Below are 17,505 nucleotides of genomic sequence, written 5' to 3'. Positions count from 1 at the left end.
TGAGGCACTGTGTTAAAGGGTCATACAATTAGGATATTTGAGAACCCCTTTTTTTGTTATTATTAAGAGATCTATAAAAACCACAGGGTAGAGTTTAAAAAACTGTAATTTTTTTTTTTTTTTTTTTTTTTTTTTTTTTTTTTGGTTTTTCGAGACAGGGTTTCTCTGTGTAGCTTTGTGCCTTTCCTGGGACTCACTTGGTAGCCCAGGCTGGCCTCGAACTCACAGAGATCCGCCTGGCTCTGCCTCCCGAGTGCTGGGATTAAAGGCATGTGCCACCACTGCCCGGCAAAACTGTAAAATTTTAAACAATGAATGTTTGTTAAATTTACAACAAAAGTCAGTAGTCCAAAGTACATGTAGAGGCTATATTTGGTATAGCAAGTATACAGGTTGGACTTAACTCTTGTTTAGAGAAATAAAGTTAAGAGAAACAATAATATATATATTAAAAATAAGATTGTTAAATGTTAAACATATATTAAATATAAGATTGTATTCTGGGAAAATTTGCGTGAGAAGGTTTTTTATATGATAAATTACAGTAGAGGACAAAAACCATAAGTGCCAAGTCTCAAAAGACCAAAATAAAAGTAGGATGGGAGTTAATGATGATATAAGTTTGGAATAGGATTTATAAATTCCTCAGGTTATAGTGATTTGTTCATGATAATAAAACTGACTTTAAAATGTTTCATCTGCTGGGCAATGGTAGTGCATGCCTTTAATCCCAGCACTTGAGAGGCAGAGTCAGGCAGATCTCTGTGAGTTCAATGCCAGCCTGGTCTACAGAGTGAGTTCCAGAACAGGCTCCAAAGTGACACAGAGAAACCCTGTCTCAAAAAAACAAAAAAAAAATGTTTCATCTAAGTATTCACTTATGTCTTTGTTAAATTTGTTAAATCTAGCCATTTGAAAATAACTAGTTGTAACCAAACTATGGAAAGACTAAGTACATACCTTTTTAAGTTCTATAAATGCCTCCTTATAAAAACCAGTTTTACTGTTTCTCCACATAATTATATTTTATGACAAAATAAACTACTTAATATAAAATACTATCAAGTTGACTTAGAACTTGTGAAAATACACTACAAAAAGTTCAAGAAGATAAAATTGCCAGTTTCTTCATGCACTGTGTTTATGATTTAAAGTCTACTTGGAGTGAAGATTAACCTTCTCTCTGGGCATATATAAAAATACATAAACATTATGATAGTTTAGTAAATTAGTGGTTGCAGAGTCTTTTCCAATTAAAGATAACTTCTCTTGTGATGGCTAAAGAAACTCTGCTTTATGCTAGGCATCCATCTTGGCACCCTCTATCCATCTATCTCTGCCTCCAGTACCTGGAAGATACGTTCCCAGGAACTCTGACTCAGTGCACCTACCGAAAACTGTGCGTCCATGAACATCTACTTACTATGATACGATTAACTGCTTTTTGGCTTCTGTAGCCTGCATATGTAGACATCTAAAGACTATTTTAAGGTCACCATGACCATGTACTTTTGGCAGAGAGGAACAGCTCTTGGCTTTCTTGTGCAGATACTCCAGATCTTCTTGTGGTTTTTTTCCTTTAAAAATTTTTCGTTCAGCATCTTCACATGGCAATCTATAATTTGGCTTAGAGATTATTGTTCTGCTCACAGCAATCAGCACATCCTTTAATTATAATTGGATTGAGTCTGTTTTATTATTTCCAGGGATCTCAAATTCAATAACACTCTTTGCAGTTGATAGAGCACAACCATAAAGGTTTGGAGGGAAGAAAGGGAAGGGAGAAATGTTGCAAATAAATTACAATCTCAAAAGTAAACATCAGCAAAAAAAAATTGTAGATAAAATGCAAGAAAAGAAATCAATGACTGCTGTTGTTTTTAGGAAGTGGTCTCCTGTGCCAGTTCATTCAAGGCTACTCCTACTTACTCTTCTATCAGGTTCAGTGTACTGGTTTTATATTGAGGTTTTGAACCACTTGGACCTGAGTTTTGTGCATGACAATAGATTTGGATCTATTTGCAATCTTCTACATGTTGATGTCCAGTTATGCCAGTACCATTTATTGAAGATTCTTTCTTTTTCCATTGTACAGTTTTGGCTTCTTTGTCAAAAATCAGATGTTCATAGGTATGTGATTTAATGCCAGGGTCTTCAGTTTGATTCCACCGGTCCACATGTTGGTTATCATGCCAATGCCAAGATGTTTTATTACTATAGCTCTATAGTAGAGCTTGAGGTCAGGGATGGTGATGCCTCCAGAGGTGGGTTTCTTGTACAGGATTCTTTTAGCTATCCTGGGTTTTCTGTTTTTCCAAATGAAGTTGAATATTGTTCTTTCTAGGTCTGTGAAGAATTTTGTTGGGATTTTGATTGGGATTGCATTGAATCTGTAGACTGCTTTTGAAAAGATTTCCAATTTTTACTATGTTAATGCCTCGTATCCATGAGCATGGGAGATCTTTCCATGTCCTAAATATAACAACTGTAGCACAGACACTGAGAGCAACAGTTAAGAAAAGGGACCTCCTGAAACTGAGAAGCTTCTGTAAGACAAAGGACACAGTAAATAAAACAAAAGACAGCCTACAGAATGGAAAAAGATCTTTACCAACCCCACATCTGACAGAAGGCTGATCTCCAAAATAAATAATGAGCAATCCAATTTTTAAAAAAATGGGCTATAGAGCTAAACAGATAATTCTCAAAGGAAGAATTTCGAATGACCAAAAGACATTTAAGGGATGCTCAGCATCCTTAATCATCAGGGAGATACAAATCAAAATGACTCTGAGATACTATCTTATAGGTGTCAGAAGGGCTAAGATAAAAAACACTGAAGACAGCTTATGTTGAAGAGGATGTAGAGCAAGGGGAACACTCCTCCACTGTTGGTGGGAGTGCAAATTTATACAGCCACTTTGAAAATCAGTGTGGCAGTTTCTCAGAAAATAGAGTAGCAATCTTCCAGAAGTCCCAGTTATACCACTCTTGGTCATATACCCAAGGAATGCTCATTAATACCACTGGGACACATTCTCATCTTTGTTCTCAGCAGCATTATTCATAATAGCCAGAACCTGGAAACAACCTAGATGCCTCTCAACTGAAGAATGGATTAGGAAAATATGGTACATATACACAATGGAGTACTATTCAATGGAGAAAAACAATGGCATCATGAAATTTCAGGCAAATGGATGGAACTAGAAAATATCATCCTGAATGAGGTAACCTAGACTCAGAAAGACAAACATGTTATGTACCCACTCCTAAGTGGATACTAGATGTAAAGCAAAGGATAACCATACTGTAACTCACAACTCCAGAGAAGCTAGCTAACAAGGAAGAACCAAACAGGGAACCATGGGTCTCACTGGAAACAGGAAATAGATGAGATCTCCATGAGTAAACTGGAGATGAAGAATGGGCAATGGAGGCTAGAGGATAGGGGGTGGGAACATAAGGGAATGGGATGGTCATGCTGGAACAGGGATGGAGTGGGAAAGCAATGAAAGAGATACCATGATAGAGGGAGACATCAAGAGAATAGAGAGAAATCAGGTGCTAGAGAAGTTCACAGGAATCCCCAAGGATGACCCCAGCTTGGACTACTAGAAATGGTGGAGAGGGTACCTGAACTGAACTATCTTACCCAGTGATCAGATTGGTGAATACCCTAACTGTCATCACAGAGTCTTTCTCCAGTGACTGAGGGAAGCAAATGCAGAGATCCTCAGCCAAACACTGGCAGAGCTCCAGGAGTCCACTCAAAGAGAGAGAAGAGGGATTCTATGATCAATTACATGAAGATCACGATGAGGAAACCAGCAGAGACAACCAAACCAAACTAGTGGAAACTAATGAAAGTTGGATCAATGGCTGTGGAGCCTACATGGGACTGGACTAGGCACTCTGCATGGGGAGACAGTTGTGTAGCTGGATCTGCTTGGGGGTCCTCCTGTGGATAGGATCAGAATCCATCCATGGTGCATGATCAGGCTTTTTGGAGCCCACTACCTATCATGGAACACCATGTGCAGCCTTGATGCAGGGGGAAGGACTTGGATTTGCATGTACTGGATGTGCCTCCCCATGGGAGGCCTTGTCTTCTTGTGGGGGGTATGAAGGGTGGTTGGCAGGGGGACCCTGGGGGGGGAATGGAGGAGAGAAGAGGGGATCTTTGAATGGTATGTAAAATGAATGAAAAAATTTCTTAATAAAAAGATTGCTGTGGATATCGCTCTATATAAATAAAACACTGATGGCCAGTGACCAGACAAAAGTATAGGCAGGACAAGGAGAGAGAGAATTGGGGAAACAGGAAGAAGGAGGGAGAGACACTGCAGCCACCGCCAGGAGAAGCAGCATATAAAGACACCAGTAAGCCACCAGCCACGTGGCAAGGTATAGATTTATAAAAAAGGGTTAATTTAAGATATAAGAACAGTTAGCAAGAAGCCTGCCACAGCCATACAGTTTATAAGTAATATAAGCGTCTGAGTGATTATTTTATACATGGATTGTGGGACTGCGGGGCTTGGTGGAACCTGGAGAGAAGCCCTCCAGCAACAAAAGATAAAAGGAAAAAAAAGAAATCAATGCCCTCCATGGACACATGGAGGACTCATTCTTAGAATCTTTACCATGTATATCCACTTATTTCACATAGTGTATGAGGTTGTCAGTCTTAGGGTACCAAGAGTTCATTTATTCCCTAATCATTTTAAGCTATTGCAAATTGTATTTATAAATTTAAAACTCCAAAGGCCAAAACCTTAGCTTAGTGGTAGAGTGCTTGTCTCCGATGGATACAATTCTGACTTTGGCCCAGTATCACACACACACACACACACACACACACACACACACACACACACACACACACACACACACACACACTCACAAGTCAACTTGAGAGTGACCATTTAAGTGAAAGTGCTTCATATGTTCTAAAATTCTATATAGCACACATAATTTTAATTTTTTTCTTGCTATTATTTCAAGTTATCACTCAAAATTTTTGAACTAATTTGTAAATATGGAATTTAGAATTCAATAAAAATAAAACTGCAAAGTTCTGATGGTAGTTGTCACAGGCTTTTCCTTTGGGACCACCAACTAGTTCCCAAATCACGAAATGGAACATCTTATTAGTTATAAATGCTCAACATTATACTGCATGTTATCTTAATATTTCTCTTTACCTACCTTTTGCCTTGGGAATTTTTACCCTTCCTTCTTTCTGTAGAGCTTACTTTCCTGCTCTCTCTGTGTCTGGCTGTCTGGCAGTTGTCTGGCTTCTGACCCCAGGCATGACCTTCTCCTTTTCCCCAGTTCTCTTCTTTCATTCTTCCTCCTGAGCCTAGATTTCTCCTCCTATTTATTCTCTCAGCACGCCAGCCCTACCTATCTTTCCCATTACTAGCTATTGGCCATTAGGTTTTATTATATCAATCAGGTGCCTTAGGCAGGCAAGGTGAAACAGCAACACATCTTGTCATAATTAAACAAATACAGCAAAAACAAATGTAACACAGTTTTATGTCATTAGCAAATGCAGCATAAACAAATGTGACAAACCTTTAAACAATTAAAGCAATACTCCACAACATAAACAAATGTAACATATCTTTAGATAGTTAAAATAATATTCCACAACCATGCATCTCTAGAAGTCACAGATTATAAAACAAAGCATGTACAGGAACTCTCACTATGAGAGAGGCCCCCAAACCACAAAACAATGCAGGGTATTCTCAATTTTCTTGATTTCACAACAGAACTAGGTCATAAATACTATTGCTAAAGACACCAAACATTTTAGTTATAGAGCATTAAGAAAAATGATGGTGGAATTGAACTAAAAGTTTCATCCAGGCAGGGTAGCTTCAGTTCTGGAATCTAGCTCAGTTCTGGGAGTTGCTCTGCAAAGCTCTGATGGGGAAAAAGTTATCAAAAGTCAATCTAAACTGTGGACTTCATAACCGACAATAATGGGTATCTGTTAAGCAGGATGATAACTGGCACAATAATCACAATCATGGGGCTAACCTAGAACTTTCTGGTTAGATCTGCAATTCACTGGCAGAGAACTAGTGTCTGGTATTGCAAATCTAGTCAGGAATCCATGGCTGAGGAAGTCATATGCCATATGAGGTAACTTGCAACTGGTATTTTTCTGAATATCATGGTTTCAAATTGTTATATCAATTGTTATATTTGTACCTATAGATTAATGGTGCTGTCAGTCTTTTTTTTGGGGGGGTTGGTTTTTTGAGACAGGGTTTCTCTGTGTAGCTTTGCATCTTTCCTGGAACTCACACTGTAGCCCAGGCTGGCATCGAACTCACAGAGGTCCACCTGCCTCTGCCTCCCAAGTGTGTGCCACCACAGCCCGGCCAACTGTCAGTCTTCATCAGAGAAACTCCTTTATGTAGTGTGTGGTCCTTAATGTAAGAGGCTCACTGCTCTTGAAAGTGCTAGGAATAACTATGGTATGTTCGTGCTTATCCTCATTTCAGGCTAAAGGAATATCTCAAATGGGATATAGGAAGAATGTAAGAACCAAAGGGTCACAAGGAACTATGTGAAACAGTGGACTCTGTACATTATCATTGTACTTGTGAGCTCACTACTGTGGTTCCCTGAACAAGAATGGATCCATCTAGCCGGGCGGTGGTGGCGCGCGCCTTTAATCCCAGCACTCCGGAGGCAGAGCCAGGCGGATCTCTGCGAGTTCAAGGCCAGCCTGGGCTACCAAGTGAGTCCCAGGAAAGGTGCAAAGCTACACAGAGAAACCCTGTCTCGAAAAACCAAAAAAAAAAAAAAAAAGAATGGATCCATCAACATTTTATCAAGAATGGAGAGGAACCTGATGAGTTCCCACTCTTCAACTAAGAGGGTATTAGCAGTTAATGGCTTTTAGGAAAGGTGGTACCATTCTCTTCAGTATTATAGCTATTACAGCCAGTAGCCATTTGACAAGCTGCTATGTTCCAGCACAAAAGACCCACTTTATGTTCAGGCAATCAAAGAAAAATAACTCACTAATTTTAAAAATAAAATAACAATTGGAGGGATTTTGTTGAGAATAAGAGTTTTATTGTTAGAGGGAAGATGAATATTTGTAGTAAAAAATAAAAGTATAAAAACTCATTATGTTTTGAAATTACCAAGTATATAATAAATTAAAATTAAACAAAATAAAAATGAACAACAGGCAGTATATGGGACACCATTATATGAATATGAATTTTTATTGTGAGCTTTATGAAAAAAAAAAGGAGAGGAAGATGTACATACAGAAATCAAAGTTAATGAAGTTTTTCTGAACACCCAGATCCTGGAAGCTCAAAGGCACTCAGATAAATTCAATGCAAAACACCTGTCCAAAAGATCAAATCTCAGGGGGAAAAGAAAGACATGAAAATAAAGAGAGATAAAGACAGAGAGAAAGTGCTAACTTACAATGAAGGGAATCCTACTAGACTAGATTTCTTTTTTTTTTTTTTTTTTTTTTTTTGGTTTTTCAAGACAGGGTTTCTCTTGTGTAGCTTTGCGCCTTTCCTGGAACTCACTTGGTAGCCCAGGCTGGCCTTGAACTCATAGAGATCTGCCTGCCTCTGCCTCCCAAGTGCTGGGATTAAAGGCATGTGCCACCACCGCCCGGCCAAGACTAAATTTCTTAATAAGACTATAACAGATAGGAGATTATTGGGTAATATAGCCAAAACTAGCAAGAAATTAGAGCTAAAAGTTCCCTGTCAGCAAAAAAAAGATACAATTATCAGAAAAACTTCAGAAATGAAAGAAAAATAAGCACTCTCTAGAAACAAAAGAAAGGTAATTTAACCTAAAACTTTGGAATGGATGGATGTGTCTCTGGTGTTTGTGGCTATTGATATTTCATAAGTGAATTTCAACTCATTTGTTTTATATGAAATATAATACATATATATAGCTTTTCATACAGAAATTATACCTCAGTGAAATTATATTTTTTCATTCATGTGTGTGTGTATGTATTTATCTATTTATTTACTTATTATATGTTTGTATGCATGTGTGTATAGGCATGTTCATTCCATGGCACAGAGGTGCAGAAAAGAGGACAACTTGAAGTAGTCAGTTCTCACCAACCATGTTGATCAAGGGAAATTTAAGTTGTTTTCCTTGACGGCAAGAACATTTATTTGTTGAGACATCTCACAAGTTCTACCAGTGAAATGATTTTAGTACCATATTTTGAAAGGAGAAATTTTTTTTCCCAAGGGTTAAAGTACACCAACAAATACACACATTTTTTAAAGAAAAATCTCTTTCTCACAGATAGAGTGCCAATAGTTCCATGCAAACACAAGAGTATAGGTAATGTTTTATACCTCATTATTGAAATATGGAGTTTAGAACAGTGTGATGAAAACCCTTGTCCTAGTTGTTTTTATCAGTGTGATACAATCTAGAGACATCTGGAAGAGGGAACTTCAACTGAGAAAATACTTCTATCTGATTAACCTCTAGACAAATCGGTGGGTTATTGTCTTGATTAATCATGGATGTGAAAATGTTCAGCCCAGTATCAACAGTGTCACCCCTGGAATGGTGATCCTGGGTGATGTAGTAAGTCAGGCTGAGCAAACCATGGTGATCAACCCAGTTAACTTCACGCCTCCACATCCTCTGCGTTAGTTCCTGCCTCCGGGTTCATGATCTGTATGAGTTCCTGACCTTAGTTCCCTTCATGATGGACTGTGATGTCAACTGTAAACTGACCTCCTTTCCTTCTCAAGTTGCTTTTGGTCATAGTGTTGATCACAATAGAAAACCATCTAGGCAGCCCTAGCAGAGTTATCACATGGCTCCTATATCCAACTAGTAGGATAGGCTTCTTAGGAGAAAGGGTCTCTTAGAAAACTAGGAAAGAATGAATAGGAGCAGTTTCATATTTTCTTCTTTTTGATTTTTAGGAAAACCCCCTATTAACAGTTTTTCTACATAAGGAAAACGAAATTCTTTTAGGTTCTTGTTAACTTTGAATGAGAATCTCTTCCCCTTATAAGCCACTGTGTCATGTAGCCACATCAAAGGAGTCCAAGTTCACAGAGGACTCCATCTAGGGGAACAAAAACTAGATCCCCACTTTTATTTCCTCATGGTTATCTGTGAATGTGACTCCCTGTCCCCTGGATCTTCATTTGACAGTGGTCACTAGGGACTATGATGGAGGGTCAGAGCTACTCAGCAGAGTTAGTCATCTGGTGTACCCTCACCCAAATGAGGAGAACATGTTAATTCCTTGAAACTCATACTCATGCTGGTCACTTTAACTGAATAAAACTTGACAATATTGTTAACTTCACATGGCTTAGAAGGACAGTTACTGGACTGCAACAATGATACCAAATGAAACAATGAATAGTATTTAACTCTGGTAAGTACTGGACAATTTAATACAAAAGTACAATTAATTAAAGCAAAAGTGAGCTAGCCTATACAATTTTAAATGTGAAAAATAAAAAGACCAGGCTTTATATATGCATGCTTAATAACTTGATTTATTGTATAAGTCATCTATTTTGTGCTTAGGACTCAAATAAAATGCTTAAAATATTTAAAGTGTTAGAAAATAAATGTATGACATTTCTTGTCCTAAATAATTCGTCTGTTTCTTTTGTTTTGTTTTTCTTGAGACAATGAGACATGAGCTGTCATCAAATTAATGATCTCCCTGCATCTGCCGCCCATGCTAGCAATTTAGGTATTTGCCACAATTTGTGGTTTTCTAATATTTTTAATTAATGATTTCCCTAATTGGATATTTTCCCAATTCCGTTTTCCTTGGATATTTAATTGTGCTATGGGATATCAACTCTTCAATAATACCACTTCTGGAGGCATGTTCAAAACAGAACTTTATTCCTTATAATTTCATGTAAAAAAATCTATATTGCAATTCACACAGTGGAACTGAAAGTCACATGAGAGTGGTTTAATTTTGTTTGATACTTATAAGTGGAACAGTGTACATAGGAGCCTGAAGAATCCTACGTGAAGTGCTGCAGACAGCTGAGGTTATCAACACCCACAGCTGCAATTTCAAGGCACAACAGAAGATCACAGTTAGTCAACTTCCCCTTTCTCTGACAAATGTACTCTAGCTTTTGAAAGAAAACCAGCAATCCTTTCTGCTGTCAGCTTCTTTCAGTAATATTTTCCTGCCATTTAAATGCTGATGCTTAGAATCAAATTCATTGCATATAAATAATGTGTGCTTGGAATGTCCACAGAAGCTTCTACTCTTCTGTAGAGTTCCAGATGGTGATAAAATGCAGACTCCTCACAAGGAGCCACTGTGTCCTCTGTTAACATAGAAAAGATATTGGTACTTTGGATGTCTAAAAATGAAGAGGAAAGAAGATAGTTTAGGGTACAGAGAAGACTGTTTAGTCTCTTCTGCAAAAAAAAAAAAGTCTCTCTGTGATTCTTTTTAAATATCTCATCACATCTGAGGAGCAGTTTCATGAGGAGGATCAGCTGTCTGTGGTAGCCTCTCACTTCTGCTCCCCTAGAGGTTTATGTTATGACTTGTATCACTGTGGGAGGAAAGATTACTACTCTGTTGACAGTAGTAAGTTGCAATGTCTTCAGCCTCCAGGCTGCTGATGGTGAGAGAATAATCTGTCCCAGACCCACTGCCACTGAACCTCGATGGGACCCCATCTGCCAACCTACTAGTATAATAGATCAGGAGTTTAGGAGCTTTCCCTGGTTTCTGCTGGTACCAATTTAAATAATTGCTAATGCCCTGACTGGCCCGACAAGTGATGGTGACTCTGTCTCCCAGAGATGCAGACAGGGAGGATGGAGACTGGGTCATCTGGATGTCACATCTGGCACCTAGGAATGGAGACATAATAAATGCCCACATAGTTAAACATGATAAGAGAGGACCTCCCCCAAATTTCAGTCAACAATAATCACAGTGTAACAGTGAAATTCCCATTTTAGTCCTTTTTTACCTGGTAACCAGAGCAGCAGGAGCCCGAGGAGCTGAGCAGGGGCCCTCATGTCCATGCTGAGTCCTGACTGCAGTGACAACTGTACAGGGTGTGACTGGTATATGAAGAAGTCCTCAAGGCTGTGCAGTGAGTGCATGCAAATCACTGGGAACCAGTTAGGGTGGGCACAGCTGCAAGGCTTGCTCATCTCAGCAACTGAACACAAGTCCTGCGTCCCCAGATGCCCGAGGTCAGACTACACATATGCCTTCGGAGAATGCATTTCTTTTTTTTTAAGTTTTAAAGTTTGGAGGTTTTTGAAATGTTTTACTTTACGTAAGCTCTTTTTTTAAATAATATATTTCAAATATATATTAGCGGTAATATAGACAAATATCTGACTATCAATGAATATACAACAGAGGAGGGACTTTTAAATTTTTAACTCATTCAAATAATTCCTATGAATTAAAAAATACTGTGTCAAGCGTCCCTGCATAAGTCCCAGGTTTCGAACACCTACCTCATGCAATGAGCCCAGGACCTGGTACCATTGCCTAGATGCCTCCCAAACAGATCAAGCCAATCGAATGTCTCACCTATTCAGAGGGCCTGATCCAGTTGGGGACCCCTCAGTCTTTGGTTCATAGCTCATGTGTTTCCATTCGTTTGGTTATTTGTCCCTGTGCTTTATCCAATCTTGGTTTCAACAATTCTCACTCATATAAACCCTCCTCTTTCTCACCAATTAGACTCCCAGCGCTCCACCAGGGGCCTAGCTGTGGATGTCTGCATCCAGATTCCTCAGTCCTTGGATGGGGTTTCTGGCACAACTATTAGGGTGTTTGGCCATCCCATCACCAGAGTAGGTCAGTCCCAGCTGTCTCTCGACCATTGCCAGCAGTCTTTTGTGGGTGTATCTTTGTGGATTTCTGTGGACCTCTTTAGTTCTTTGTTTCTTCCTTTTCTCATGTGGTCTTCATTTACCATGGTCTCCTATTCCTTGTTCTCCCTCTCTTTTCTTGATCCAGCTAGATCTCCTGCTCTCTTCTGGATAAGGGGACAGGACCTGCCTGGACTGAGTCTATCAGGTCGATCCCAGTCCTCGGGGGAGACCTTGATCTGGAGGAGGTGGGAATGGGGGTGGGCTGGGGGGAAGGGAGGGGGGCAGGAAGGGAGAGAACAAGGGAATCTGTGGCTATTATGTAGAACTGAATAGTATTGTAAAATAAAAAAAAAAATACTGTGTCAAGCCTGGCAGTGGTGGTGCATGCCTTTAATCCCAGCACTTAGGAGGCAGAGCCAGGTGGATCTCTGTGAGTTCAATGTCAGCATGATCTACAGAGCAAGATCAAGGACAGGCACCAAAACTACACAGATTAAACCCTGTCTCAAAAACCAAATATATATATATATATATATATATATATATATATATATATATACATAGTTATAGTTATATATATAGTTATATATATAGTTATATATATATAGTTATATATAGTTATATATATAGTTATATATAGTTATATATATAGTTATATATAGTTGTATATATAGTTATATATAGTTATATATATAGTTATATATATAGTTATATATATAGTTATATATAACTGTAAGAACACACAGGCCTAAAAATAGAAGGTAGTATAAGATTTGACAACAGGACTAAAATAGCATTTAAAGATAATTTGCTAAATTTTCTTGCATGCACTTATTATCTTTGAGGTAATTTCATAATATATCTCCTCTGAGCTCTCTTATCTCTCCATTCCCATTAGTCTCTTTTCTACAAACATGTGATGTTTGAATCCAGTGGCAGCTTTACAGAAGCTCTCTAAATACTCATGGATACTGAGTCGTTGAAGATGGGAGCTCTCCCCTGGGAAATGAGATAAAATAAAATGATGCTGATCTTAAGATATTAGCACCAGGCACGTGCTGGTCCTCACTCTCTTCTTTACCTGGGAATCAGAGATTGGCTGTGTGCTCTTTCTGTAAACCTCCCCAGTCTTTAAAAACAGGTCCCACTTCCCTCATGTGGGCTCTGATTCCCTAAAGAGGCCCTGCCATGGTATTTGTCTCTGGTGCTCGGAATTAAATTCTCCCTGTCACCCTCCACCATGCTATTTCCCTTGGTTTGTCTGTCCACAGCATGAATAATTGTTATAATAAATGTCTTAAACCTCAGTTATTCAATTTGTCTACTCTAAAACCATATTGCCACACCCAAAACCTGAAAGTTCATTCATATAGAAAGTTTCATTTCTAATTTGTGTCAAATGCATGCATGTGATTATATATGTGTGTGTATATATGTATATATATGTATATATATGTATATATAATGTATATATAATGCTAAAACAAATGAGATTAATCATGTGATAGTTGTTCTGATATCTACTTAATTCAATTAATATGATTATCTTCAGTTGCATTCTTGCAATCACATAACCTCCTTTTCTTTATTGTTAAAAAAATCTACTTCTTTCTTTGGATACAAAGAAAAGAGTAATCATAAAATGTCTGGGAAAATATATATAGCTGGAAAAAATTGTATTGTGTAAGGTAATCTATAGAGCTGTGTGCTTAATTTGAAGTACTGATGAATCTGAGAAACCATTGTTCGTGGAGAAGGGAAAGGAAGATGCTAAGTCGGGGAGATAGTGCACATGTGACTTGAAAGAGGAAAAGAAATTATTTGATAATTTTCATACATATTCTTACTAAAATAAAAGAGTTTAAATAGAACTAGCCTACACCTGGCATTATGCTCATTCCAGAAGCTGTAGGTTGCCAAATAAAAATCCCTGAGCCAGGTTTGAGACACTTCTCTTCAAGATATTGATCGGAGGTATAGTGAAGATCCTCCAAACAGTGAGGGTGATTTTCGTTGTTCTTGGTTGCTGTAGTGGTTTAAATGAGAATGTACCCCAGATGTTCAAGTGTTTGAATACTTGGCCGCAGTTGCTCTCACTGTACATATTGGAGGTGTATGCTTGCTGAAAAAAATTATGTTACTGTGGGTAAGCTTTGAGATTTCAAAACTGTACATCATTCATTTTTTTTTCTTTCCTTCCTACATGCAGTTCAAGAATTGAGCTCTCACCTGCTGCTCCAACCACTATGCATTCTCTCCACCACCATGGATTCTAACCTTGACCTATAAGTCAAAATAAACCCTTTCTATAAACTGCTTGTGGTCATGATGTTTATCGCAAATATTGTATGCAAACCAAGACAGTTTCCAACCAGATTCTTATGGTGAGATGCAAATTCTATAGACACTACCTACATTTGTAAAAGGATGTAGAGCAATCAATTCAATATTGACAAGAGAGAAGGGATACCCTGGTGTTTAGTTCCCTGTACAGAATGATGTATGAGCTGCAAAGGAGTGAAGAAAAATGGACATTCTTACCAAGCTATGAAACCTGTGTATGGCAATAATGACATATATTAGTGCATCCTTCAGACTTCATTGGAAATGTTTCCTTTTATAGTGGATGGTGCCTGAGACAGAGACTTACAAATGGTGAAAGTGCCAAGAAAAAAGGGTTAGTTCTATGCTCAACCACAGATAGGGAATCTGTATCGTATCTCATTTGCAAGGTTCAGGGAGCATTACAGAAGAGGAGGCAGATAGATCATAAGAACAAAGGGTGTTTATTGTATTTTATTTTTTGAGAATTGCCTGTTTACTTCATTAGCCCATTTTTGGATGGGGTTATCAGATTTCTTGTTGATTAATTGGTTGGTTGTACTTTTAGTTCTTTATTTTAGATAATAATTCTTTGTTGAATATATAAGTACCACTTTTCTCAGGACTCAGCTACTCCTTAGTTTGAATCTTTGAGCAACTTCCTCTTACAAAGTCTCAGAGAATCTCCTATTGCTACATAATGTGGGATCATATACTGTGCCCCAAGACTGGCTGATCAGCCTGTCTTCAATAGGCAAAATTTAAAGTAAAAAATCAGAAAATGAAAATTTTATTCAATGTGGCCACTTTGTAATGTGGGACAATTATACTCATCGAACTATGAGTCTTGTGAAGTCCTGAAATGAGATTAAAGTGTATAAACTGGAAAAAAATATGCATACTAAATGGTTCAGCTCAAGATGTGGTCCTGTCTACTATTGTCCCTAGATGACTGCACTTTTAGAATCCAAGCTGCTTCCACTCCTTCTCCCAGCATGCATTCTCCTGAAACCCCCCTCTCCCAGGGATTAATTGTTGCAATAGCTGAAAATCAGAGGAACACAAGTGTCTCTTAAGTATATCTTCATCCATGTTGACTGTACCATGTTGCACCCAAAACAAGGAACTTATGAGACATCTTCATCACTTCAAGCAGGGAGGTTTTTGTATAGGGCTCTGTTACTATGGGAGGAGATTCTAGATGTTGCTGACAGTAATAAACACCCACATCCTCAGCCTCCACTCGACTTATTTTCAGTGTGAAATCTGTTCCTGACCCACTGCCACTGAACCTGCTTGGGACTCCTGAGGCAAGGTTGGACATCCAATAGATCAGGAGCTGAGGAGACTGGCCTGGTCTCTGCAGGTACCAATACAAGTAAGTGTTGCCATCACTATATAAGAGACTCTTACTGGACCTGCAGGAGATGGAAGCTGACTCTCCAAGAGTAACAGGACTGGAGAGTGCAGGCTGGGTCATCACAATATCTCCACTGACCACTGAAATAACAGAAATGAAAGGTTATGTACAAACAATTTAATACTATGAAATAATTTTTCCTTCCTATATTTTCTACTTACTGTGTTTTTTTACTTTTATTTATATTCTAAAAATTTTAACATGAAATACTTATGTAGAGAGAGCAGAGAGACTCCTTAGAAATCACTTGCACCATCTTCATTGGTACTTGGCAAAATTGCCACAAGAGCACGGATCCTCCTCTTTTTACCCACTAAACTTCACAAGCACATTCCTGGAGAATAATACTGGCAATCTCACACATGGACAGAACATGTATCTGTATCATTGGGGTCTCTGAAATCCCAATTACCCCCACAATCTCCTTCTTCATCTTTCTTTCTCCTTACCAGGGATCCAGAACACAAGCAGCCCAGGAGCTGAGAAGCATACCTCATTCTGATAACTTGGTTTGAAGAGTCCTGAATAATGAGGGCAGAAAGAGGGGCTAGCTTTTGTCCTGGACCTACAAGGAGAGGTCCTCCCTAAGGAGCAATATGCAAATCATGAGGTTACTACAGCTGTGTGAAAAGAACCAAGGGACAGAAAAGACCAGTCTTAAGAGTGAAGAGACAGGCCAGGCTGGTGGCACACACGTTTAATCCCAGCACCCAGTAGGCAGAGGCAGGTGGATCTCTGTAAATTTGAGGCCAGCCTGGGCTACAGAATGAGTTCGAGTAAATGTGCCAAAGCTACACAGAGAAAGCCTGTCTCAAAAAAAGAAAAATGAAGAGACCAAAGATGTCTCCTTTGTTTCCAGAAAAATGGATACAATCTCTGGTGCCTATAGCAGGGGAAAGATAGACTCCACTGTGAAAGCTTGGATCTGTGTGAATGGAGACATACATGGTCTAAATGCCCAGAACATGCCAAGACAGCACCAAAGAACCAAAGCAATCTTTTTAACATTCTTTGGTTTTACTAATGTTTTCAGCAGAGCATCTTGCTGTCTAAGCCTATCTGATTTTGTTTGTTTGCTTTGTTTGTTTGATTTTGTCAGAATCTGATAAAGAAAACTAAAAAGACCAGCAATCTTCGCTTTTCAATGGATACCTCCAATTTAGTCTCTATCTATGCCTATCTTAATAACAAAAAAATACTGCATTTCATTTAACTCATGCCATATCATTTTTATAACTGGAAAATGTAAAAGAAGTTTACAAAAGAAATAAAATAGCCTTGAATAAGATAAAGATTTTCCTGTGTAGAATGTTCAATAGTGAAGGTTTGTCATATAACAAAGGAGGAAGGAAAATCTCCAAAGTGGTGGAGATTCATGGAGGAAATGGGCGAGTTCATCCTTAGGAGGCAATGACAAGATTAAATTTGAGCGGTCATCAGATATCAGGACCACTAATTACAATTAATTTTTACTTAATCTTTGAAATGGGCATGGGGCATTAGGGAAGAGTATGAATGTATTTCAAAGCCCTTGAAGATAGACTATGAACATACTGAAGAGGATACAACTGTCATTTTGCTCCATCTTTCCTCAACATGAGTGAACAAACAAGATAATGAACTGGAATTTTTTCTAAGTGATTTTCTCGTACTTGAAACCATTCTATGAAAAAATTCACTGGGAGTTTTTCCTGTAGCAATTAATACAGTGTTATTTCATAAACATGTTTATTCACCTTGGTACAAAAACATATTGAAATAAAACAAGAGAAAAATGCAGTTGAGAACTGTTTGTAACTTTTCATGTATAAATATGGTAACATCTGTAAGTAGGTGGCATCAACTCTAATCTAAATATCCAAGACCAATGCTCAGAT

At 38.3% G+C, this 17,505-nt stretch overlaps 2 gene segments (V, D, J or C); both read right to left on the bottom strand.

The window, feature by feature from the left end:
- Positions 1 to 10,567: 10,567 nt before the first annotated feature.
- Positions 10,568 to 11,132, bottom strand: LOC114686279. The segment is given in 2 exon segments: positions 10,568 to 10,899; positions 11,022 to 11,132. Coding segments are annotated over 2 exon segments (387 nt in total).
- Positions 11,133 to 15,292: 4,160 nt separating this feature from the next.
- Positions 15,293 to 16,125, bottom strand: LOC114686280. The segment is given in 2 exon segments: positions 15,293 to 15,708; positions 16,041 to 16,125. Coding segments are annotated over 2 exon segments (501 nt in total).
- Positions 16,126 to 17,505: the final 1,380 nt, after the last annotated feature.

This window comes from Peromyscus leucopus, chromosome 3, assembly GCF_004664715.2.
Source record: "Peromyscus leucopus breed LL Stock chromosome 3, UCI_PerLeu_2.1, whole genome shotgun sequence".
Classification (NCBI taxonomy): domain Eukaryota; kingdom Metazoa; phylum Chordata; class Mammalia; order Rodentia; family Cricetidae; genus Peromyscus; species Peromyscus leucopus.
The sequence above is the reverse complement of the archived record's forward strand: the minus strand, read 5'-3'. Positions and strand labels throughout refer to the sequence as shown.